General features: G+C 45.7%; 2 protein-coding genes across 2 annotated transcripts in view; one reads left to right on the top strand and one right to left on the bottom strand.

The window, feature by feature from the left end:
- COG5 (component of oligomeric golgi complex 5) overlaps positions 1-4,749 on the top strand; it is a 182,346-nt gene extending 177,597 nt beyond the window's left edge. The window contains exon 22 of the mRNA XM_042816184.1: positions 3,808-4,749. Coding sequence (XP_042672118.1) covers positions 3,808-3,922 — 115 coding nt within the window. The 3' untranslated portion in view covers positions 3,923-4,749. The remainder of the gene's footprint in view (positions 1-3,807) is intronic.
- Positions 4,602-19,979, bottom strand: HBP1 (HMG-box transcription factor 1). The gene is made up of 11 exons (XM_042816185.1): positions 19,880-19,979; positions 17,557-17,749; positions 16,258-16,492; positions 14,994-15,126; positions 14,396-14,507; positions 14,185-14,297; positions 13,702-13,858; positions 13,085-13,229; positions 10,487-10,816; positions 7,136-7,277; positions 4,602-5,704 (listed from the first exon to the last, which is right to left on the bottom strand). Exons 1-11 carry the CDS (start codon positions 19,892-19,894, stop codon positions 5,687-5,689), a joined length of 1,593 nt encoding a protein of 530 aa, XP_042672119.1. The 5' UTR covers positions 19,895-19,979; the 3' UTR covers positions 4,602-5,686.
- Between the last annotated feature and the right edge of the window lie 5,857 nt (positions 19,980-25,836).

The following is a 25,836-nucleotide window of genomic DNA, read 5'->3' as shown; positions in this document are numbered from 1 at the left end:
TTTTGATTTTTCCATTATTATGCATTGGTGTTTTTACAGTGTCCTCTACAGGAGCAAGTGTACCTTTTCTAATAGAGGACTTTAATAGTACAGTGATGGCATCTGAATTGCATTCTTTGCTGCCAGAATAATTTACAAAAGCTTCTTTGAGCTAGGACCAGTCAAGCTTACAAAAATAGTATCATAAAATACACATTTCAGATGGTAGCACTGCTATTAAATGCGTTTGTTGCCAGAATGAGATGCAGTCATGTGGACACTTCAGCAGCTTCAGTGAAACACGTTGTGAGGGGTTTTCCATTTCAGCCAGCCTAAGCTCCGTCTGTGAGCTCCAACAAAGCACTGCTTTGCCCTGAGCAGCTCCTGCACTGTTTGTGTTGCTGCATCTCGTAGACCCAGTGTCCCACTCTTAAGTTAGATACCTGTCTTCAGACAAACAAAACTTCCATCCAGAATGTACTTCTGAAATAACATCTGCTTTATGACCATTTGTGCTTTGTGACCTCTCCCAACCCCTTCCTCCCTCACGCTTCCAAAGCTGCCTCCCTGCTACTCACTGGGCTCCTCGGACTGTGCTGAGGACAGGGCAAGGAAGCCTGATGTAAATATTGAATTTGGTGTGAAGTCAGAGTTCGGCACAGCACACCTTTGGCTTGAGTTGGGCCATTAAGAAAGGTTCTGCTGTCTGGGGAGAACTTGGCTTCTGTTTTAGTCCCATATAAAACTGCTGATTCTGAATTGCACTTTAACTGTTGACTTCAGGACATTTAAATGGGAACGTGGGACATGGGAAGCAGTGAATGCGTTTAATGTTATGGTACTGAGAAGGTTTTATTTTCATTATTTAACGGAAAGCTGTGCAAAGTGTGTTTTACTAAAATGCCTGAGAGTTCACCCTGTGGTGTTGATGGAGCGGTAATTATTGTTTGTCTCTTGAGCGGAAAACAGTTATGGTGTTTCTGGGCTGGTGAAACTGACGAAGTCTGACTTTGTTGCTTTGAAATGAAGCTGTGAAAGAGAAAGCACAAGGAGGGAGCTGACACAGAGCTGCTTCTGTTGGCTGTTTGTCTGCTGGGGAAGGAGGAGGCTCTGCGCAGGCCCGAGGCCTGACTGCCTACAGGACAGCTGGCAGGGACAGCACCTGCCAGTGTCGGAGTTTGCCTGTTAGATCTGATTGTCTTGAGACAAGAGAGAGAAGAAAGGTAACAGCAGCCGGGAGGCGCACCGGCAGGACTTTGGAGCTGCCATTGGGCACTTAGGGTGGCCTTAATCTCATTCCCTCTTGTTTGATCTGGTGGGAATAATGCTCTGGGTAAGGATTATCAAGGGTTGATGTGGAATGTCTTTGGGCACTGCTTTTAGGGTAGAGCTGCCTCTCCCTTTCATCTGAAGTATCTGCTTATCTCCATCATCTTTTGCGAGGTTTTTTTCTAGCAAGGAGATAATGTTGGGAAGGGATAGCAGTGTTACCATCTGGGTAATGAGCCAACACACGACTTCACCAGGAGGTGTCGGAGCGTTCTAAGTTAAGCAGGTCAATATGTTTTTTTCTATTTGTGGCTTTTGATGACTTAAAAACTATTTGAAACCAACAAACTTTGAAGACTGCATAGAGGAAAAGACAGAGGGGCACTTGTGAGTGGGAGGGGAGAAGGATTCTGCAGACGAATGATTGACAACTACAGTAAGAAAACTGTAACAGGAGTTTCTTAGCTATATACAGGGGGCAGTTCTTTGTAGAAGGTGACTAAAATCCAATGTGTTTAACGCTTACTGCTGCTCTGAGCACTGCAGTGCTGACCTGAGTGGAAAAGTGATACACATCGGAGTGTGAAGCATCTCTCTTCATCTTGACAGCATCCGTGAGCCATCCCTGCGTGCACCTCCCACCTCCATTTAGTGCTCACCATGTGCTCTGCATGTGTCCATTGCCACCATGGACCTGCAGGACTAAGAAACACATTGAGCCGCTCTCTCTTCCCCTGTCATGCTTTCTCATGGGATTTAAAGCTTACCTGGGGACATGGCCTGTCACTGCAGTCAGCGTTGGTGATGGGAGCAAGGTGAGCTGCCCCTGAGAGTTAAGGGCAGCGAGCAATCCTGTAACTGCTGCTTCCATCCCTGTAGGCTCTGTGATACTCTCAGAGGGAAAAGCAGGATGAAAGCTTTCAGGGAGCTGACCAAGTGCAGAAAGGCAGCTGTTACAGCTAGATCAAATATTCAGTCCCTGCCATTCTGCTTGTGAAGAGGCATAACTTTTCTCTTGCTGCTTCTTGATATGCAAAAAAAAAAAAAAAAAAAAAAAAAAAAAAAGCAAAGGGACTCTTTAGGATGTGTTGGAACCAGGTGTGGAGCACTCAGCATTGTCTCATTGGTGAAGAACTGTTACTGAAATCGAAGAACTCTCAAGCGCGTGCAGGTCTGCTGCACCTAGGGCTGCAGTGGGCACTGCGCAGTGCCTGCTTCGTTCCCACCCGGTGCTCAGCAGGAGAGCTGCTTGCAGCTCCTTCCTGCCACATCAGCCTTGAGCTCTGCAGTGTGATGCGCCTGGAAAGTTTGACTGCAGCTGTGTGTCTGTGTGCCTGTGTTTGGTCACATTGTTTGTGTGCTCCGGCCAGGAGGCTCACAAGTCGCTGCCCGGCAGTGAGGTGGGGGCACCCCAGGCTGCAGCACCTCCAGCACACACACATTCAGGACCACTTCCCCAGTCAGCAACCCAGAGCTCAGCTCTCCTGCTGGGGCACGAGCAGCCAGAGCCGCAGCTGTGCAGAACGGAGCTGGGGTACCACAGGAATGCTCTGCGATGACCTGTGTATGAGCACTGCTGGGGGGGCACCAGGTGCCTGGCCTGTTGGTTATGTGTGGTTTTCTCCTCAGTGTCACCGTTTTGCTGTAAACAGCACCATGGAATGTAGGATGAACAAAGACTTTCAGAAGGACCCTCACCCAATTCATTGTATTTTATGAAGAAATGGGAGGGTAAGGGGAAGGAAAAATGAACTAAATTTGATGCTGTGTGTTTGAGTATCCATGGAGCAAGCCTGGCCTGCTTCATGGACCAGTGTGTCACAGCTGAACTTCACATTACAGTCTTTGTTGTACAGATGCATAATTGAACACTGCTACTTAATAGCACCATTAGGTAAAAGGAGGCTCTCTACTTTCAGAACAAGTCAAGTCAAGCTGTGCACAGACAAGTATGCCATCACAATTGCCACTTTTAGCATGGAAGTTCTCTATTTGTGTAATCCACACAGGTGTGGCATTCTACAACAGCATGTGAGAAAAACAAGTGAAGATGTATGAGCGCATAGATGCAGTTTGTCTCTGGCACAGAGCAGCATCTCCCACAGGACAGCATTTCAGCAGCCCGAGCCAGGAGAGCACCTGAGGGCAGCTCAGCCGTCCGCCGGTGCCCCGCTTTCATTGTGGAAGTTGTGCTCTCAGTGTGTGCAGCAGCTGGAGTCTATTCTTTCCCTTTCTGAAGGTTACCAGTACAGCACTGTGCCTGCGCCTGTGCGTCAGAGCTGTCATTTCAAGCCATCTGCAACATGTGCTGCTGATTATTCAAATGTTAACTTGTTCACTCCTCAAAACATGCAGGAAAGGAGAAAAGAGCGTGGAACAATTCTGTAGAGCTTTGCAGGCTTTGTTCTCCACTTCCATCCACAGAGATACGGGAAATCATGTAAGGAAAATTCCGTAGCAGGGAATGGTTTTGATTAATTTCAATTTTTGGATCTGGAACTTACAGTACTTTGCACACAGTTTTATTGCTTTAACAGCTTTGGTGTTTTTTTTCCTTAGAGGTGCACTGGAAGCCTATGTTCAGTCAGTCAGAGCACGAGAAGGAAAGGAGTTTGCTCCCGTCTATCCCATAATGGTTCAGCTGCTGCAGAAAGCCATGTCAGCCCTCCAGTGAGCAGGAACACAGCCACTCCCTGTGGTGCCACAGCTCTGCTTAGGGTTCATGTAAAGTACCTCCACGCACATACGCTTTACAGTGAGGTATGTTTACCTACTTGACCTGTGGAGCTTCTCTCCTCACATTCTGATGGGAATTTACACACAAATGTTGTTATGAAATTGTACCCTTGTTATGTGCTATTAAAAATGAATCGTTCTCCAACATTCCTTTTGCATTTAGAAACGCATAAAATTAGAACATATTCAAATACTACAGTGTAATTGCTGAATATCTCTAATAAGTAGCTCTTTTTTTCCTACAAGTGCAGTCTTAAAGAGTTGAATACGTATTAGCCTTATTCAGAAAACTGTCCTTTTGAAATGCCAGACTCATCAGTTTCCATCTAAAAATCACTAATTTTAACACAAGGAAAAATACTTATAAATAACATCAATGATCTGCTCTTGCTCTTCTGTCACTCGGGAGTCATTTATAATGATTTCACCTCTCTTTTTGCCTCAACTGTAATAAAGAACACTGCCTTTCCAATCCTGAACTCAGTATTTCAAGTTCTTCAGCAGCTTCCAAAGCATGAAGTATAAAAACAGACTCTTGCCAGGCTCACACAGAGCTGTCCTGGGCTGGGGGTGACCCTGACATGGCATCATCTTCATTTCATAAAGTACACAGCACCAAATTTTAATGAATTTATTTGAAATAATATACAAGAATATAGTGTGCAAAAATCTTAGGGGCAACATCACGTAGACGTGTCAAACTGAAATTTACAGTTGTGATTCTTAAAAAAAAAAAAAAAAAAAGAAACACACAGCTGTTTAGTACATGAAAAGCCATGATTGTAGTTCACAGCAGAAGCAATTGTAATCCTACTGCAGCCGCTCTAAGTCAGACAGTTGGAGGAGGAAAAAAAAGTAAAGTGCAAGTGTTGCACGTATAGTTAAGTGCAAAGTTTGCCCCCACCATAAAGAGGTCTTATGGCGAAATAAAATATTGCAGAATATGTGGCAAAGACCAAACACAAAGTTAAAACTACTCGGTGACGACGTCAACAGCACCATTTTTTGTTGAGATAATGTTGTTTATTCGTTTTGCCCTGGCCCAAGCCCTTGGTTCTGGTGGAAGTGAGGGCTCTGCTACTGCCAGCTGGTGCGAACATCTCACTGCGGATACAGATGCGATAGGTGGCGACCCAAGAAGCAGCTCCCGTGCTACAGCTCACTGTGCTCTCCACTTCCCACATGTCCTGCCAACTTGTTGGCATCTGGGCAGACTGGGAGGCTACTGGTAATACACTGCTTGCCATTTCATAAAATCCCAGCCCCCAGAATCGTAATTAATAATATGGTTGTGCAATACATATAAATCAGCAATAAGAATCGATGTATATAAACAGCTGTTACATATTTTAAAATTCCCCTTTTTGTACATTTTCTTTTAAAAATAAACATTTATACACATCTCCTTCGCCTCTTTCTGAAGTACTTTAGCACCACAGGATATCCATTTTCAAGCCTATATTACCTGATACATATATGAAGTTTGGAAGAGAAATAAGGCAATTTGGTTTAAAATGTTGATAGTTTTAGCTTACTTAATGTTCTATTGTAAAAAGCAATCCGCACTCCTATTACATCGTTTCTGACTTGATGGTGCCAGCATTTTATGGTCACACAAATTCACAACAAATAGACCTTGATCTCACATCTTCTTGCCATCAAGCAACAGCCATTTTGTCATCGTCGGGGGCAGAATCCTGGCTTAGTGCTGTTGTGACCCCTGGGAGTAGAGAAAAACACATCAGCAGTTACCAAGGAAAGGGGAAGCAACAAATGGTGGCAAACATGCATTCAGAAGTACATGTTATCATTGGTCACGTATTCAGAAGAAAACCAGAGTCCAAAACAGTGGATTTTATTCCAATCACCAAAAGACCACGAAAACATCTTTGTCTCAGCCTGCAGTTGACCACTGTTATTTGGAGCTGTGAACAAAATGCTTCATTCACTAAAACAAGTAAACAAGCTGACTCCTGCTGCTGCTGTTCTAACACCAAGGTAAGGCCCTGCTGCTACACAGGTAGGTAGGTAAGATCTACCTGCTGTGGTAGGTTAAGGAAACATCCTTCTCCCTAAAGCCAACCCAAATATTCATCTCCGTTACATACACACACCCACTGAGCTCCCTGAAGAGCAGTGGTGTGCAAGGAAGCAAATGTGAGCTCTCAGGGCAAGGCCCACAACTCCTGCACTGTAGAAATGGTATTATTAATAGTTCTATTAGTCAAAAACCATATGAAAGTTAACAGGGATGCCATTGTTGATTAAAGCAGGATACAGAGCAACATCTGGAAATGACAGTGAACATAAGAACAGCTCGCTCCTGGCAGCTGGTGAAACCTCCCACCAAGGGCTGAAGACTCCCCAGCAGAGGGTGCGTACAGCAGCAAAGAAGCAAACTGGTGTTGGAGCATCTCTTATTCAGTCTTCTTAGAGCAACATCACTGTAGGCACTTGAGAAAACAGGCTCACATACACAGGAAAGGAAAGGCAATAACTTGAGATGATAAATCCACCCAGCCCAGCACACACGGAGCTCCTGCTCAGCTGTTCGACGGCTGACATGCGGCACCGTGCACCGCCCTGCGCCCTTCCTTCCGCCCTACTCGCCTGCTTGGTGGCTTGCAGCTTAGCTTGAAAGCCCTGATCTGTTGCTGACTCTTAATTTGATCGTCTTCTACACAGTGGGAAAAACCTTCCCTACACAGGAAGTATCACCCAGTGTACTTTATAATTAAGACATAAGAATAAGTGAAACTAAAGAAAAAAATATTACATTTGCTCCCTCCATAGTTTTGTACGTACAGAGGAAAAACCACTAGAAAATGGTAAAGAAAAAGCTTTTAGTGAACAACAGCAGGACTCTGGGGAAGCTTTGGCTGTTTCGGGGAAAGGAACAACTTTAATGTGTGTGCAACCTCATAGGCTCAACCAGGAGCTCACGTGCCCCCCCAGGCACGCTCACTTCCAGTCCAACAATTTACAGAACTGTCATGAAGCACAGAAACAGATGTGTGCTATCTGCCTCCTGTGTCCCACAAGAAGGAAGGAGAGCAGAGCAGGTCCTGAACAGACAGAAAACACCATTGCTACCACACAAACATATGTGTCTGCATAATGGAGAAAAAAAACCCAGCTTGACAAAACTTACAGAATTTGTTCGTTTTCGTTTCCAACAATCAGGATTTAAACGCTTCTGTTCTTCTGCCAAGGCCTTGGCTTCTAGCGTGTACATCCGCCTCTCCTCATTCTTCATTTTCTTCCACCTGTCACCAAGTATCACGCTTATGGCTCTGCAACACACATTTCAGACTATGGTCAAGAATGGGATTTTATAGTTTTTTAATTTTTTTTTTTTTTTTTTTTTTTAAATCTCAGCCCCTTAGGAAACATTTAAAAAAAACGCACAGAAGAAATCAAACATTTCTTCCCAATCACCTCCTCTCTTCTACCAGTCAAACTGCTGAGACTTCTGAGAGCTGAGTGAGGCCCAACAAGCATTACAGAATTTCCAAGTGCGTGCATGCGATACGCAGCGACTGGCAGAAACCAGCAAAGAGGGATGTTAAACAATGCTGAGAACCACCACAACCACAGTTGCTTTGCCCTGCTTTTCTACCATAAGCCTGCATGACAGACTGACAGATTTGCTGAAAATATGTTCTCTAATAATTAGGGCAATGATCTGAGCATGACCTCAGGTCTGACTAACTGCTGCCCCCGCGTCTGGTTCGTGATCTGTGGAGCTTCCTCCACCTCCAGCCCCCAGCAGGGAGAACACGAGTGGGCCGAGCACACGGCTGTGTTCCCATGTAACATTCCTGCACAGAGAGGAACCGTTTGTTCCAGCACAGCCATTGGGACTTCCAAGAGCTGAATGAGTCGTTTTTCTGCTTCTTGTAAGCTTGATGACCTCTGGACAATATTTCCCCACACTGCTGTGCCATACTGCTTAACTGTGCTCCCAAATGTTGGATCAATATTCTATTAAAATGTTAATGCCATCCTTTGGCTGAATGCAGATCTCTGCACAGTCGCTGCCCTATCAACAGTTATTAATCTACAGAGCAGGTATGGCAATGGCTTCAGATGACAGTGATGAAAGCTGGACAACCAGATCTAAGAAAAAGGTGCATGCAACTAGAAATACTGATTTTCCTTATTAAAAAAGCTCACTGTTGGCAGTGAAACCATTCCCACACATCCTCCCAGGGAAAAGCAACATGACCCAGAGCAAGGTGTGCTGAGAAAGCCATTGCATTTCCAGCTAAAAACTCCAAAATGTTTGCTTTTCAAATGCAATAGATAAGCCTACAAAGAAATGGTACCTCCAGACTCCAACTGCATGGAGGCACTGAAAATGAGGGCTCATCAGCACGTTTAAAAAAACTCAAGAAATCTAAGGCACAGACTAGAGCTTCATTTCTCCAAGGAAACAGTTCTATGAGTGAACCTCCAAGATGGAAAAAAATGCATACAGAGACATCTGACTTAAGAGACACGACTCTCCCAACCAGAAACAAGTACTGCAGAGCTGCCCCTCCAGCCCTTTCACATCCCAGCACATCTTTGCCATGCTCTGTACGCTGCCTTTTCCCTCTTCCAGTGCTGGTGAGATGCCTGGCAGCGTTACAGCAGCATGCTGCCACAGAGGGCGCAAGCCCTTACAGTGCAGTCCATTCCAAACAAATTGTGAAACAGAATTGGAGGCAGCTTCAAGTTCACTCAAATAATGACGTTCAGCGCTAACAAATGCCAGCAGAATTTTCTTCTCTTTTTGAATGTATGCTGCCCAAATGATCCATCTTTCAGAAAGTACAACTGAAGCCCAGCTATGGCTACAGCAAGAACACGCACAGAAGCAACAGGTGTGAGCCTGACGACCAGGTCTCTGAAGTACGGCCCTCAGGTCTGGTCCACAGCAGCACAGGCACGCTGGGCTCGGAGCGCCTGCAGCTCGCTATCTCTTCAACATGTCCTGAACCACTTTATCTCCGAACAGACATTTTAGCTCTGAATATTTCAAGTTTTGTCCTCACCCATGTGCACAAAAAACACAAACACGACAACTCCACAGTATCGAAACTGGCACTGTGTACAACCACTGTTAAGATTTACTCAGCACTCTGAACACCAAACATACTTGTATTTTAGGAACGTGACAGCTGCCTCCAAACAGCCACAGTAACACTTAAGCAACAGCAGCTGAGAGCCCAGAAAGTCAGTTACTGAGCTCTCACTGTATTTTATGGATGCCAAGAAAGTGCATTCAGAAGGCACAGGGAACAGTGCACTCTAAAGCTTACAAGTAACTCTCCACTTTGCATCAGTATGAATGTGCTCAATGAAACACTCAAACTATTCTCACACTCATCCAACTGCAACTCTGGCTCACTGCAGCCATTTAATCAGCACTTTTTAATTAAATAATCAAAAACTTTCCTAGCTGACTTTCTGTCACTTTCTCACTTATAGTTGCCATGAATTTGAAGACTGCACATCTGCTTCACTGAAATTACTGGGAACACTGCAGAATGTCACTGCCAGGGCACACGAGATTGCCTGGAATTTAAGGACGGGCTGTTTGCATGGCAGGAGTTTGTTTCTCAGCAGCAGCTTCAGCCTCCCCAGCAGAGGAGCCCTCTTAAAGCACCATCACCTTTAACTCCTGTCACATTCTTTTATGCAAAACAGTTTTTTTTTTTTTTTTTTTTTTTTTTTTTATGGTCACAGTTTTACATACATTTCTTGAATCTGATTTTAAAATGGGTTCATTCGTGTGTTTTCATTTATATTTACAGACGTACAGCCAGCACAACATAGCAGTGTGCTTCAACATACACACACAACAGGCAGCTTTATAAGCATGGACGAACAAGGCAAGATCCTTTCCCTCAAGCACACAGATGCACAGCTCTCCCAGCACATTCCACCAGGTCATTCTCTGCTTTTAGGACAAGCACAATTTGCCTATGTGCTGTTTGCATTAAGATCTTTCAGACATCCAATCAATCAGTAACTCATTATCTAACAAGACATACAACTTACAATAAATGGCAGTAGCTTCGTGGATGATACAGTATTACGTCAAGACCATTATGGCTATACTAGAACAACCAGGACTTCCCTGTTTCTCTAACAACACCCAAGCAGAGAAGCTGGTACTTTTTCCCCCACAAACATTTCTCATCAGTGTCCCACAGACTGCCGTACACCTGCGATGCCGGCGGTGCGCACACTCCTACCTCAGCCGCTGTCCCAAATGCTTTCTCAGCAGAAGGCAAGTTTGCCAAAAATGGCTTGTGTCAAATGTACAGAGAACTGCAGATATTTAAAGCCTGCCCATACATTTTGCGTTAGCATCTTTCAAAACTTAGTCTTTACGTAATATACACACTTGCTATTTCAAGTACAAAATTTAGTCCACTCTATGATTAGAAGCGGAACACGGATATGCTGCCAGCTCCGCAGTAATAACCACACCGTAACGTCATGCTGTTACCTGTTGTCCTTCCCTGGATACATCTGAGTATATTCAACTCTGTATTTTTTGGCAAAAAGCATGAAGGCATTCATTGGTCTTTTGCACTTGTTTGGAGAAGTGGCACTCACAGTACTTGCAGTCCCTGAGCCGTGGCTTTTGCCAGCTTTGCTGCACAAAGCAGTGGAGGAAAGATGCGATGCTGCAGTAGCTGCACAGTTTTTAGTACTGCATTCTGATCTTTCGGCATCTTGATTGTTTGATCCTCCGCATGACAGAGAAGCGCGACGCTGGCGAGCCATGCTGCTGAGCACATACACTGCTGAGGAGTCCAGCGGTGTGAAGTCGTAACTAGAAGAGAAGACATACCGGAAAACCATCAGATATTTCAGACGTGCAATCCTGAGGCAGCTGCTCTCTCTCCATCCCTGCTACCTTTCTGGTATTCTGCTATCTCTTGTGTCAGCGTGTGCTTTCAGTCTGTGCCTGACACAGACAGGTGGGTAAAAAGGGTCTGGGAGACCAACCACAATTCTGTACCATCTGCTGTGTACCATCAGCTCCCCGGCTGTATGGCAGTGCAGCACACAACGTCTGAAAATGTCACGCTATTTGAAATGCTCTCTTTCTGCATTTGTCCTGCCTGTAACGCAGAGCTGGTCGCTGCACAACAGCTACTGAAGTGACAACTGCATGGGGAGGAGGAGTGCTGAGTTCCCTTGCGAAAACATGGTAAGAATATGAAACCCCTGTATTAAAATAAACAGCACTGTATATGCTCTTGCACAAATAACTAAATCGTTTTAAATCGTTACACAGGAATTCTTTTACAGACAAACCTTCCACTGACATTTGAAGAAATGTTTGGAGGGTCACAGTATTGCAACTGAGTTCAAAGCTGACACACGTCTGCCCTCTAGTGACAAAAATGTGACAGCTCCTCCCCGCTTCAAGCATTTCAACTTGGTGAGCTGCTCCCATACAACTTGAACCTGCAAAAACTATAAAACTGCTGTATTTTTATGTTGGCCAACAACTACAGAGAACTGCAACCACTACAGAAGATGTGATAACAAACAGTCTCTCCTGAGCGTGAGCAGATCAGTCTGGAAACCACAGGCTTTATCATGCAACATGAACACCAACAAAGGTGCTACTAAGCTGTAACTTCCAAACTCTGGATTAGCAACTACCTTGCAGAGTGCAACTGTAACGTTCCTTCCACCAGCTGCTCAGTGTGGCTGTACTTAAGCAAATTATGGCAAAAGGAAAGGATTAGAAGATTTTCTTTTTCCTAAACTAACCAGCACAGAAGTACTGCAAGTGACGGCCCAGCCCCACGTGCACAGGCAGCCCCTTCATGGGGGATGAGGCCAAAGCAAGGGTGGAGGTTGAAGGATTGTCTCCAAAATCCCCTGGAGGAGGAATACATAACAAAGCAGGGGCAGTGCTCATAACCTCCAGGTTTACAAGGTAACACAAAAGAATCTCTCTGTTCTCCAAACAGTCCTGCAGTGCTCCTCATCTCACAGCCACAGAATTTTGCTTTTTGATGATTCTGCCCTGCTAACCACCGCTGCTGCTGCAAGCTCCCTTCTCACAGACATTCCCTTCAGACCAAAGAAATAGAGACAAGGAATCTGAGGTGGCCAGCCATGCTTCAGCTAGGCTGCAGAATGAATAAGGAGCCACAGTTCTTCAGTAAGACTCAAATACAATGATTCTACCAGCCCTCTTCACATGCACTTCGGAATAAGGGTTAGTAAGTTAAAAAAAACCAAAAAAACAGCAAATGCCCACACAAGATATGCAAGAGCCCTTCAGACATGAACCACTAACAGCACTTAGAATTCATTTTTTCAACTGTAAGAAATAACAGTGAGCAACTGGCCTAAAATCGGATGCTAAAAAAGAGCTAACATAGATAGGAACATAGGTAGGAAAAGACTCATTCAACCACACTTAGAAATCTCTGAAGAGCGTGGAAAAATCTGTACAAGTAATACTACTTCCTTAGGATAATTCATGGTGGATGGGATTTCTGAAGGTCACCTAGTCCACTCTCAGGCTCAAAGCAAGGCAAACCTCAAGCTTCTCTAACTTTGTCTGAAGTGAGACGTACTTGCTGTACTGGGAAAGAAACACAAAATGCAGAATTTACAAAAATAACAAATTATGAAAGTACTGAAATACTGTATTCTAAAGCCACAGCATGTGAATTAGTGCCTAGGAACCACTGCTTCAGGGACACAGCAGCCTATGAAGCACACATCAGCAGCTGATTAACACTACTGTGGGACAACCACACCGTGTTTTTTAAAGCTAACCTGTGACACCTGAAGAATCTGCACAGACACATTTCTTACTGCTTCACCTGATCAGTTTGAGACTATCATAAGCAGAGTCTGAGAAGTTACTTTAGCCCAAGAGATTACTTTGCAGTTCAGCACAGCACAAAACCACACAGCTTTCCTGATATCCGCTTTCCCTCTCAATTGCCTTGCATAACCGTCAGTATTGCTTCTCTCTTCTATGTAACGCTCACATTCGGGTAGACTTAAGTAAGGTCCCTACTCATTAAACACAATAACCACTGAGGCCACTTTATTCAAAAATTACCTTTTAAATGTATCAAAAACACCTGAATCATCAAAGTTAATGGCATCAGGGTGTCCAGGAGGTAGACACAGATCTCCAAGATGCATTTCACAGCATGGAATGCCATGCTGTACCACAGTCAAGCTTGGATAAAAAGATGACCAACCTGAAGTGGTAAAGAGTTAAATTAGACAAACGGCCAGACAAATCTCTCTAGTCTTAACTGGAGCAATCCTACACGTCTAAATGCTATCATTTCATTAAAATGGTCTGATGCAGCTTCTTTCATCCAAAAGAAAAATCAGAAAAATCTGGAAACTTTTATCATCAGAAGTTCCACATTTAATATGACAGAAAAGTCTCTTGTATTTGCTGATTTCCTTTCTCCCCCCAGTTTACCCATTTTCCTGCATTCCACTCATATATTTGACCAAACCTCCTCGAGTTATATACAGTATTCCTTGTAGCTTTACTGTTCTGTTGGTTCAGGTTCTATTTTTCTTTACACAAATAGCACAGTGATTCTACAACACTGCTTTTGTAAGTTCCATGAGTAACAAGAGACAGTAGTAAAACCTGCAACTACTTCCCTAGGAGCTTTTTAACATAAAACCGAGTATACTTAGAGTACTTCATACCTTTATTTTTAACATAAAAAGGGTGATCAAGTCTGCACTCTACTGTGAGCAGGCCATCCTCCACTGTGCCAGGATCAAAAGTCAACTTCAGCACTGACTCACCAAAGGAAATGCTTTCCTCATGAGAAATGAGCTTCAAACCATCGGAGCCATAGCCCTGTAAACATGCAGACAGTCAGAATTTCCAGGGAAGGAAAACATACACGTTTGTGATACCATCAGTGTATTCTTATCATCTTACAGTGTATTACGAATAGCAACATTCTACATGTGCTATCATGAAAATAAAAATTGATAAAACCTACCTAAATGAACACAGCTCAGATGCTTTTTGCCAAGACACGCAAACAGAACAGTGAGCAGCACTAGGCAAGTTCCACACCAACCTCTCTTCCCACACAGTAAATAAAGGCACAGAGTAACACTGCTAAGTCAATACTGCACTACAGCCGTTGAAGGGAATGCGTCAGAACTGAGGGCTACCTTGTAAGCACTCTCTGAGAGATTTTCTTCTTTTCCACAGCCTTCAGATCTCGCAAAATCTTCAATGTCCTGCCATTCCTTATTGCGCCCTTTATGAAAGCACAAACGAGAACCTAAGAGATATTTTGAGGAGGGAAAAAAAAACTAATAAATATTGCCATCACATAAAAAAAGAGAAAGAAATCCTTACCCAATGATACGTTGTATTTACCTTTTAGAAAGCAGTGCCAAACAGTTGAGGGCCAAGAATGGCACCATCCCAGATCATCATCATCTGAAAGCGACGACATGCAGAAAATACCAGACTCCGATTCGCTATTTGTCTATTAGAAAAGGCACAATGGCAGTGACACATTAACATGCAAGATTTTTAGGCTGGTGCTGTACATATTTAAGTGTTCTCTAGTTCACACCTGGATCACAATTCTGCCTTAAACACAAACAGGAATGTTAACAAGAAAACAAAGATTCAAGGAATGTAGGAGATGAGAAATTGAGTGTTTTCATTAACTGGTGTTCTCACAAACTTCATTTGAAATGTGGTGTTTTTTTTTCATCCTCCAAAATTCACCTGAGCCCATACAAGCAGTTTATAAGCTATCACTCTTTAATCATCTACAGAAGTACTGAAAGCATTTGTTGTTCTATGGAAAAATTATTGGAAAGCTGCAGGGCCAAGTCTGCTCTTGATAATACTAACAGAAAATCCACCTTAGAACTTAACAGTTCATTTTTTTAACCAGCTTCTCTCCTCAAAAACCTTAGCTCACACATCTTTATTTAGTTTAGAAAGGTTGTGGACATCTCACCCTTTCATGTCTGACCGGTGTTTCATCCAAATCACTCTTGGAGAAGTTGGGATCACTCTTTGAGGAACCTGGTGGAGGACGTGCATAGGAATGTAAACTTTTGCTTGTAGCTATAATGTGAACAGGAGATGATCTGCAATAGGAAAACACATTTTAAAACATTTCAGAGTAAGGCAATGCAAGACATAACTACCTTTACACTAAACTACTTTGATTTTATGATATTTCACATATGAAATCTTACCGCAGCTGTTATGCATACAAATATCCTGTCAGCATTCAGATTTCGAATAACCAAGAAACACCTTCCATATTTTTGTGAGATATTAAAAGCACTTTTCCAAGGGTGCTGTCAGTGCTGCTGGCTGCTGACAGCAGGTGACTTACTGTGCGTATGTCTGCAGCTACACTGCAGTCATGGGACAGAAGATACAGCCAACAGTTTTAAATTTCTCTGTGAAATACATTAGAAAACACTTCTGTTTGCATGAGCCAGACCCCAAACAAACATTCCTCACTACAAGACTCAGTACAGATTGAGTACTGGATGCACTGCACAGCTCCTGTCCAGCCCCCAGCTGACAGCACCACTTCCCTCATCGGCTTTTCCTCGTCACAATGGAGAAGTCTGCACCGATACCTTGAAATCAATGTTCTGTTCTCAGAGCAGGACCTAAGGACACCTGCTCTGTCACAGTGCTGAGATCCCTGCTGCATTACTGTTAGCAGCACTGTATTTAATTTTCTTATTCTAAGCCTAGAGCAAAGCCAGATGATAAAAGAGGAAGCCCAGAAAAATGCTAAGATATCACAGTATTTCCCACAGCCTTAGAGAACTTGCAGATTACACATCTGAAACAATAACAATGAATTCCACCAGATTTTCAATTAGCTCATAAAAATAAGTAGGAATCGGTGCACTAGTAACTATTACTAATTACATCACACTAACAAGTATTCAGAGATTAGCACAACACATTCATCTGCTGCTCCACATGAGGCAACTGCCATAAGATCTGTGCTCAGAGATCGCCTTTATAGCACCCTGCTTCGTTGGCGGTTGGCAGTTAAGAGATATTTGCAGCATATTCTGAAGCAAGTTGCGTGCCATCATCTGCAAAAGGACTCCAGGTACTACACAGAAAGATTAATAAGCAGATCTACATTTCAAAGTCAGAGGGCAGATGGTGGGAAGAGTGAAGGAAATGTTTCTGGAGACATAACATTGCAATGCTGAGCCAGAACTTTCAATTAACGTCAGTACCTGTTATAAAAAGAGCACTGCATCAGAGGGCTCTGAGGACTTGTGGCGATGTTTGCTAGTTCTGTCAGCCAGTTGACCCCATTGTCACAAGAATGAGCACTTTCTGAATTGCTGTTTGAGGTATGTTGGTTCCACGAAGGCCTTGAACATTCCTGATGTGAAACATCGGTGCCAAGCTGAAAAAGCGCAGATGGGGCAGAGTCTGTCTGCACAGCCTGTAGTTCAGGAAGATCATCTACAAACAAACACACAAATTACCATAATTACACCCACTGATAAATACTAGCTTACAATGAAACTTGCAAATAAAATTCAAAACCAAACCACAACAAAGTAACTAATTGTATTTTCTCATCTCACAATTACCAGCATTTCACAAACCCGACTCACAACACTCACAGAATGTTCACAGAAACCACTGCATCTCTGGTCTACCATACATTCAAACAAACGCTTTAAGAAAAATGTCATGCAAAGAGGCTATTAAATCTCCTTACTACGCTGACCAGCTGATACAAAAATGTACTGCAAAATTCTGCAGACGCGCTTCAGTAAAAGGCAACTGAACTATTCTGTCCTAGTGGGTATGTCACTAAAAATAATCAGCATCAGAGGCTGTCTGTATAGGGTACAATTTGTCATGTTCCCACCAGTGAACTGGAATCTAACAGCTCAGAAATCATTAAAGCTGGGTATACAGCCTGGCAGGTGCAAATACCCAGCAGTAACCTCACATTTTTCATGCTACACAGATAACAAAAAAGAGCCCCGCTTACTAACAACACTCTGTGTCTCATGTAACTAAGTATCGTTGTTCTTAGTTACTCTACCGTTTCAATTAAATGCACTAATATTACATGGATTATATCAATCCTTTTTAACATGCACACTACTTTTCTCCAGCATTTAACTCAAGTTAAACATTTCTCTGCTTTGGAATGCCTGGTAGGAGTTGACCTAAAGTAGGGCAACTTCCCTTTAGGAGGAGCTCTTGAGCTTTCTGTTTGTTATTCTTGAGCCAAAAAAAGCTCCTCTGGAAATCAGGAACGGAAACTCGCACCTCTAAGTTCAAAGAACACATTTAAGTCAACAAGCCAGTGTGTCAGAGCTGGATGGAGGTTACAGGGAAAAGTGGTGATAAAGCAGGACTTTCAGATGCCACAATTCACTGCCACATTCCCTGCCCTACCTGCATTAAGCCAGTCATCTCATTCAGTCAGCTTCCAGTAACCTCACCACACGAAAACTGCAACCAAACAAGCCTCAGAACTCGCCTCCTCTGCAGGCCGTGCTGCTTACCAAGCTCCATGTGCTCATCGCAAGACGCATATCCAGGAGAAGAGGGCAGGTTTTCATTACACTTCAGCAACTCCAGTGACTCATTCATCCCTGAAGTTCTCTTGTCCACTACCAAGAGCAGCTTCTGAACTGCGTTAGGCATCTGATTCGTCTTCACTTCCCACACCATGTTAGGATGTTCCAAAGTATCTGACTTTAAAGAAACAGAGATTAAAACCTGCATACACATAAACCCCCTTAAGTGTTACGGTGTCCAGTGACTTCTCCTGATGTAAGTTTTTATGTCTGTTTGCTCAGGTCTGGAATGTTCCCTGCAGGCCTGTGACCGTGGTGTCCAGGAGCCACCCTGGCCAGCAAGGCAGTCAGTGCCAGCACTGCCCACTGCATGCCCTGAGCCGCTCACCACCACTGGTGCAGCCAGGTGGGTCCCAGCCAGCTCCCAGCCCCCCAGGTGTGGGAACCTGGTTTTCAGAGGGTTTGCTCCACCATCCTCCTTCCAGGTGACTTGCTGTCAGGTCTCCTAATGCCCTCAGCACCACAATTCCCCTCACCTGCAGGAGCCTTTTCACTACCCTGCCCATCCCAGTAAGTTCTTTACTATGAGAGCGGTGAGGTGCTGGAACAGGCTGCCCAGAGAGGTTGTGGATGCCCCATCCCTGGAGGCGTTCAAGGCCAGACTGGATGGGGCCCTGGGCAACCTATTATTAACCTAGTATTAAACGGGGAGGTTGGTGGCCCTGCATGTGGCAGGGGAGTTGGAGCTTCATGAACTTCGAGGCCCCTTCCAACCCTGGCTATTCTGTGATTCTGTGATCCTCACTAGCTCCAGCCACAGCTTCATGTGTCAGAGCAGGCACTGTGTGGGCTGGAAGAGGAACACAAAGCAGGCCCCCACCAGCAGCTTCTTGTACAGTTTCATTTCCCCAGCTCTAGCACTGCAACCTTTACCCCCAAAGCAGCGTTCTTCTTTATCTTTGACAGCCGAGGAGCTGTGGTAATTCTACACAAGCACTGTCCCTGAAAGCTGAAAAACAAGGTTAGCCAGTCTATAGCAGTTTAGTTATCTACTGCTCTTCTTCAAATGATCCCGAATTGAAATAACCACAATTACTTTCTAAGCGTCACAGGGTCCATCACAAAACAGCAAAAAATTCCACTCAGGAAGAAAGAAACTGCTGGGTTTGCCACATGCGTGACCACTGAGTGCCTCCCCAGGCACCGCTTTACATCCAACAGCAGCTAAAAGCTAATCATCTACGGAACAGCACGGCCTCCAAGCTCTCTTGGTGTAATGCATCAGGGGGCACGTGATTACGGTTATGAAAGAACGTTTTGTTGTAACAAACGGTTGGATCCACTCGAGGACAGGAGCCACGACAGCGCCGTTCTGCCTTTAAATAGCTGCAGGATGAACGTGAGAGAAAGGAGAACGTGCGGCCCGACGACCTCCCGATGGAGCGCCTCGTTCTCCGACGCCTCATCCGCACCGCAGCGCGTTCTGCCCTCGCTATCGGGCACAGCGTGAGGCGGAAGGCGGAGCGCCCTGCGCGCCCCCATTTTCTTTGGAGGCACGAACGCATTCCCGGACCGGCGCCCTGCGCTTCGTCAGCTCCTCACGTTTCGAAGAAAAAAACATCGCCACAAAGCGACACGAGCGAGGAGCCGATTGGCCGCGGCGCCTCGCCTCCGCGCTCGCTCCCCGCACAGCCGCCCCCACCACTGCCCGCCCCCTCAGCGCCGCGCCCGCGCCCCCCCCCGCCGTCACGTGACCCGCCTGGCCGCGGCCCTTGTTTATAAACTCCCTGCCGGCACCGCGCATGCGCGTAAGCCCCATTCATTCACAACTGCGTAACAGCTCGCCCCGGCCGGGGGGGGCCGCACCGTTCCCCTCCCCCACCCCGCGCGCCCCCGCCGTCGTCCCCCGCGCCCTCCTTTCCCCCAGCGGCCGCTGCGCGCGGGGCCGGCTCCGCTCCCTGCGCGGCGCGGCGACCCCGCTCTTACAACCCGGGACGGGAGGCCGGAGAGCGGGGGCAAAGGAAAGCGGGGGGATCCGCGGCACTTCGCTTGCCTCCACGTCCCGGCGCCGCCGTCGCCGAGCGCCCCAAGGGCGGCAATAACGCGGCCGAAGCGCAGCGCCTACAGAACGGTCCCGGCGCCGCGGGGGTACGGAGCGGAGTAAACGACGCGCCCCGCGCAGCCGCCACCCCACGGCGGGGGTCCCGCGGCCGCCCCACCGTCACCCCCAGGCCGACAGCCGCCGCCCGCCCCCCCCGCGGGACCCCGTGGCCTCCGCAGCGACAGCCCCGAACTTTGCGGCACTTACCGAACCCGTCGCCATTACCGAATTCCTCTCAGCTTCCCCCCCTTGCCTCGTCCCCCTGCTCGGTCCCGCCCCGCGCCGCCGGGGCTCGATCGCAGAGTGGCCGAGGAGGACGCCGCTTAAGGGATCGCCACTTCCTATTGGCTGCACGCGCTGCCCGTCAGGAAGGTGCCCGGAGGGCGGACATGTTTTGACTCTCCCGCGCAGCGGATTGCACCGTGCCGCACGTCAATCACGCGCAGACGGCGCCGCGATTGGCCAACACCTCCCCCTGCGGGCGCAGAGGCATCCCGGGAGCTGTAGTCTTCGCGGCCGCCATCTCCTGCCAACTCGGCTGCGGTAAGACGACAGCCCCCAGGATGCTCCGCGCGGCGCTCGGCCGATAGTAAACAAGGGGCGCGGGGACACGTGGACCCGCGGACCCGCGCCGTTGGGAGCCCGCAGCCGGGCCCGGCGCCGCGCAGGAGGAGTCGTCCGGATCTGCGAGGAGCGGGACTCGGCCCGGCCGCCCCCGCTGGGCGAGGCCCCCAAAATGCTGCCGCCGCCGCCTCCGCTGGCCGCCCCTCCCGGAGCCGGGGCCCGGGTCGGCGCTGAGTGCCTGCCCTTAGCAAACCCGTGGGCCCCGGCGGGAGGAGGCCGGCGCGGAGCGGAGCAGCGTGAGTCAGCACGATTGGGGCGGCCCTCGCGCTCCGCCAGTCGGAAGGACCCCGCCGCCCCGCGCTGCGCAGCGCAGCTCAGAAATAATCCGCGGTATTCTAAACAACTGAGAGAGAGTTTCAAAATTATGCAATTTTGGGACTTTCCGAGAAGATAATTAGTTATTTTTTTGTGCTGTTCCCAACATCCTCCCCTTCTGCTGAGCTGCTCTTAAATGGCGCTGGTGCTCCTGTGGCAGCTCGGTAGTTCTGAATTTCGGGTATGTCCGTGGCTGGCTGGGAAAGTAAACAACAACAACAACAACAAAAAGCATTTCTACAACGTAATGAGAAAGGAGCCCTTAACTGGCGGCGCCTGGCAGCTGTTGGTTCCGTGGAAGGCACCGATAGCGACCGCCAGAGGGAACGCTGTGCTCAGCGCAGAAGGCTTGTGCAACGGAGAGGAAAAATTACGCTCAAATCGTAGCTGGCCATCAACAGACAGCGCGCACAGCAGGACAGCCCGAGGCTCGGCCTCTCCAGGAGGCAATCCTGGTAGCCGTACCGCTCCGCTCTGTGGGCGCTGAAGGGACGTCGCTCCCAAAGCACGGTGCCTTCTGCAGGGCGGAATGGGGACAGCGCTTTATGTAGGTGTGCTGATCCCCGGCCTGTTGAACTAAAAAATCCTCTGTCCTTAACTATGCAACAGGAAAACCCTTTGCAGGTTATTCTCCCAGTTTGAGAATGCAGTATTTGATCAAATGGAGCCTTAGCAGAAGATCTGTGGACACACGGGTTTCTCCACTCTGCAAACAGGCTACAGAGCTTGCGCACTGCCACTTGTGAAGCAAAATTCCCATTCACGTCCCTGCCTACCCCAGTGGGAAAGGAGCAGCAGGCACGGGCCAGATGGAGTGGCTACAGAAGATACAAAATCGTGTTCTGGAAAAAGACTGCCTGCCTCAAGGCTAACACCTTGGTTGTGGAGCATGTTTTCACCCCACTAAGTGTTTTTTCTACCCAAAACAAAAAGTGTTTTCTCAGTCTAGTTGTAAAATACATTTGCTGTGAGGGTTCACAGTTATTTAGAAAAACTTGTGCATAAATACTACACAGAAAGCACAGTCCTCCCAGATCCACTGGCCCAGATTCAAAAGACAAATAAATACCACTGCTGAATTAGAGCCTCAGTATCACACTTAACACCTTACAAAGAGCACAACAACGGGAATCCTACTTAGGATCTGGATTAGAACTTCGTAAATATGGGAGTTTGAATTGTTTTTAAGATTTTAGAACCAGAAACATAGCAGGTTCCTTATTTTCAAATCTATCTTCTTTGCATATGGAAAGTTCAGTCAGAGAAAATGAGTAAGAGAACAGATATTGCATGCAGTAGATGGCAGCAAAACACACAGAACCTTATCAAAGATTACCTACTAGCCCCCCCGCCCGGTTGAAGTCAAATATCCTCTAACATCCATGTGATGATGTCAATCCCATACTCCTTGCTCTGTGCGTCTAGGCTGCAATTAAATCATTGCTCCATGCACACACCCTGCCTCACCTGACGCCGTGCTCCAAATGAATGGCTGCTCAGGGAATGAATCAATACTGTGCAACACCGATGGTGCTGTACCTTTGCTGATTCAGCTGCTTTTGCTGTTTTAAGAGAGGCAGATGATAACATGGGGGATTGTGAAGTCTTAGTTAGGAATTCTCATTACCTTATACATGGATAGCTACCAAGAAGCATAAATAACCAGGAATGACTCCAAGCACACAGAAAGTGATACAGATAAATTTACATTCACCCTCACTGTCTTACCTAGTTATTTATTTCTGAACATGTCCAGCCTCAAGGTGGTGAAACCACAAAGTAGATTAAAATAATAACAATAATGAAAGATCGGTCATAGTCACACTATTAAAATAAATATTAGATCCTGAATTTGTGCCTATCTCTAATTCTCATCGAAAACCGATGTCCTATCTTGCTTTTTATGACACAATTACTATTGCTGACTCTCCAAAGTACAGCCTATCATCACTTTAATTCTGCTATACAGATGCTTTCACATCCACATGTGCATATCTTTCCACCCTTAGTAATTAACAAATGACTCCACATAGTTCAGATAACCCTGCTTACCAGGCCTGCCAGGTGTTCTACAGAGCCTCGCACCTCAGTCTTCTGTTGCTGTGACTTTTTTATCTTCTACAACTGTTCTCATTCTCTCTAGAAAAGTATTTTGTCATTATAGCACAGATTCTAGTTCTAGCTAAACTGTTATCATCTACCAAGACAAAGCAAGACAAAAAGTGGCAACAGTATCAGGAACACAACAATGAGAAACAATCCCGAAGAAAGGGAAATAAGAAAACCTTTGCCAGTCCAAGGCTAGTAAGAAAACAAATCAAGAACAGACTACAGATGATCCGGAGGTTTTATCTAAACTGTAGTGCCAGGGAGTGTTTGGGGGCACTGGAATACAATCACCTGTACTGTACTTTCTTTTTAGAACAGTCCTGGAGCAGTTTTTGTGAGGCCAATAGCAAATAATTCTCAGACATGGTTTGGGAGCTAGCATGGACTGTTCTCAGTAGGCCATCTGCATGTGACCACCTCATATAGAAAGCTACAGCTTATAAATGAGTCTACACAAATTCTACAGAGTGGCAGAACATTGACTATTTCATGCCCCAGTAACAGCAAACAGTGTCAGGCACATATTTTTTACTGTGGATGTAATGGTACAGATTTAGTTAAAAGAAAGAATGGGAACTGAAGGCACAGTGAAGATGAGGTTGCTTAACAAACACATCATGCGACTCCACAAGGACAGAGCTAGGAGGAGAAGGGTAAGGTACAGCTTGGTAAAAGCTGCACTACCTTTTCCAAATATGGCATTTATCAAAACTGAGTTTCCAGCATCCTCAGAGGTGTGGGCAGCACATCTCAGGGGCTCGTGTGGTCGTGAGGGAATTACTCCTCCATACAGCACTGCCTGCACAGAGCACAATCTCCTCCCAAAACCTCACAGCTGCTCAGATAAAATAATCCAATAATTTGAAAAAAGAAAGGACAAAGCATACATACCATGCCACAGTGCTATTTTTAGTCTGTCCTAATTTCATTCACCTCAATAAGAAGAGATTGGGTCAGCACATCCTGTCAGAATGGACTAGTATATGTAACTCCTGTTGGCAGTTCTTCACACTGCTTTGACTGAGCAATGTTTTCTTTATATAACAGTTTGGCCTTTTCCCTATATGGCATACACAGTTCTAAGAAGGAAACACAGCCAATGGCAGCACCATTGCTGCTCTCTAGCTCTGCTGGATTTGCCATTATAGAAGGGACAGGAAGAGGGACAAGGAAGAGAATCACTACACAATCAGCAGGGCACTGCGTCCCAGCAGCCCCAATAGCCATTGCAGTTCTGCCACTGCTTCTTCACCCAGCTGCCAGGATGAAGTTCATTTAGAAAGAGATGGGGTGAAGGAAGAGACAATGTTGAAAATGTAACAATTTTTTTTTTTTTTAATCCTTTCAAGGTCATTCAGCTTACTCTGGTCCACCAAGTGCAGTGCCCAGCCTGTAAATACCCGAATCAAAATGGGGATGAAGAATCTAGAAACAGTCTAGGTATCTATCTGAAGGAAATCCAACTCTGACTGGATGTGGATACAATCCTAAATTTTGTAAGGTAGCCAATACTGCTGATTCCAACATACTCAACATGCAGAGAAGCGGGCATCAGTTGTTGGGGAGTGAGACCTGACAGCGCTGGTGGGGAGTCACACTGCTGCTGTGCGTCAGTCGGTGGGTGGTAATTGCACTGTGGCTGGATGTATTGTTATCACTGCATTTTTGTTTCCATTTTCTTCTGCCCTGGTAAATAGTTTTTATATAAATAGACACATTCTATTTTGTTTCCAGTTCTCTCCCTCGTCCCATGTGGGGAGCAGTGAACACACAGCCATGTGGTGCTGAGCTGCTGCCAGGTTAATCCACAGTGAGGCTGCAGATGGTGCCATAACGCATTTCATAGCTTTGCCTCAAGACCTCTCTACTTCTGGATTTCTGCACACAAGAGGTGCAGTGACTGCACCAGACCTTGTCTCAGATAATCTCCTGAAGCACAAACAAATGACATTCAAAACCACTCAGAAATGACACTAGGACCAAGGAGCTTTGGTTTCCTCAGAGTTTGTGTCTTGTGGTTGACTGGGGGCTGTGGTTGAATGTCTGTTCCCATGGTTCAGACATCCGTCAGCGTTCAGTGCCATGCATATTCTCTTGTGCTTGGTAACATCTGAGCTTGTGACTGCCCTTCTCCTATAGAATTTATCTGTTTTCTTTACCCAGTAGAGCACATTTTCAACAAACTAATTGGAGCATTTATTTTGTTAGCTTTCATCTTTAGAATGTAGCCATTTGCCAAATATATTTAAATCATCTGCAGAACTAGATCTTTGAGGTCTTTTTCGACTCAGCCCATTCTATGATTCTATGATTCTATGAACTACAAATTGCTGATGAGGTTTGGGAACTGAGAGAGGAACAGAATATAGATGCTGAGCCGATGCCTCAGCCACACTCCTTTAGCAACTTGACTACAAAGACAACATCCTCATTTGGGGATACTACTTGACTCTATTGGGAGTACTGGTCAAGTAATCTAAATATGGACATAGACACTCTCATAAGTTAAATATGACATTGTTCAAAACTATTACAACTACCTTTTCCTTTTTGAAATGCACCAATAATTGAAAGTTGGTGACTTGCTACGATTTCCTTTGTAAAGTGAACTTCTGCCACATCTCTGACACTAAGTCTGGCGAGTCTGAAGCACACACATGACAGGACCCAGGAGAAATCCCAAACGCTGACTGATGAAAGATATACAGATTTGTACCAAACTTACAAAGTGACAATTTATCACCGTTGGTAATTCACCAACATAGAAAATTCCAGAAATGATTCAGTTCTCAGGAACAACACAAAGAAACTGCCTCAGCAGGAAGCCATAATTTGGGACCTAGAAAATCTCAGTGTCTGATTATCTGACATTTGTCACTCCCCACAACCACAGCATCTCCCCGGCCATGTGCTAAAGCAAACCATCCATTACAAAGCAGCTAGGACAAAATCCACACCAACACGTTCTCTACAGCGAATAACCAGAATATGTACGTAACTTATGAAAATCAACATGAAAGTGTTAAGAATTATTAATGTTTTAATAAATGAATATAAATAGTTCACTTGCAACTTTATAATAATGGAATTAAAACACAACAATATCAATAAACATG

The sequence above is a fragment of the Centrocercus urophasianus genome, unplaced genomic scaffold (genome assembly GCF_019232065.1).
Source record: "Centrocercus urophasianus isolate 14NV4802_14NV808 unplaced genomic scaffold, USGS_Curo_1.0 seq_15, whole genome shotgun sequence".
NCBI lineage: Eukaryota > Metazoa > Chordata > Aves > Galliformes > Phasianidae > Centrocercus > Centrocercus urophasianus.
The sequence above is the reverse complement of the archived record's forward strand: the minus strand, read 5'-3'. Positions and strand labels throughout refer to the sequence as shown.

Coding starts and splice junctions, on each gene's coding strand:
- HBP1 (XM_042816185.1), bottom strand. Junction 15,127..16,257: donor CAGTGCTCTTTTTATAACAG/GTACTGACGTTA, acceptor TTCCTATTGCAG/ATCATCTCCTGTTCACATTA. Junction 14,298..14,395: donor TTGGCACTGCTTTCTAAAAG/GTAAATACAACG, acceptor AATATCTCTTAG/GTTCTCGTTTGTGCTTTCAT.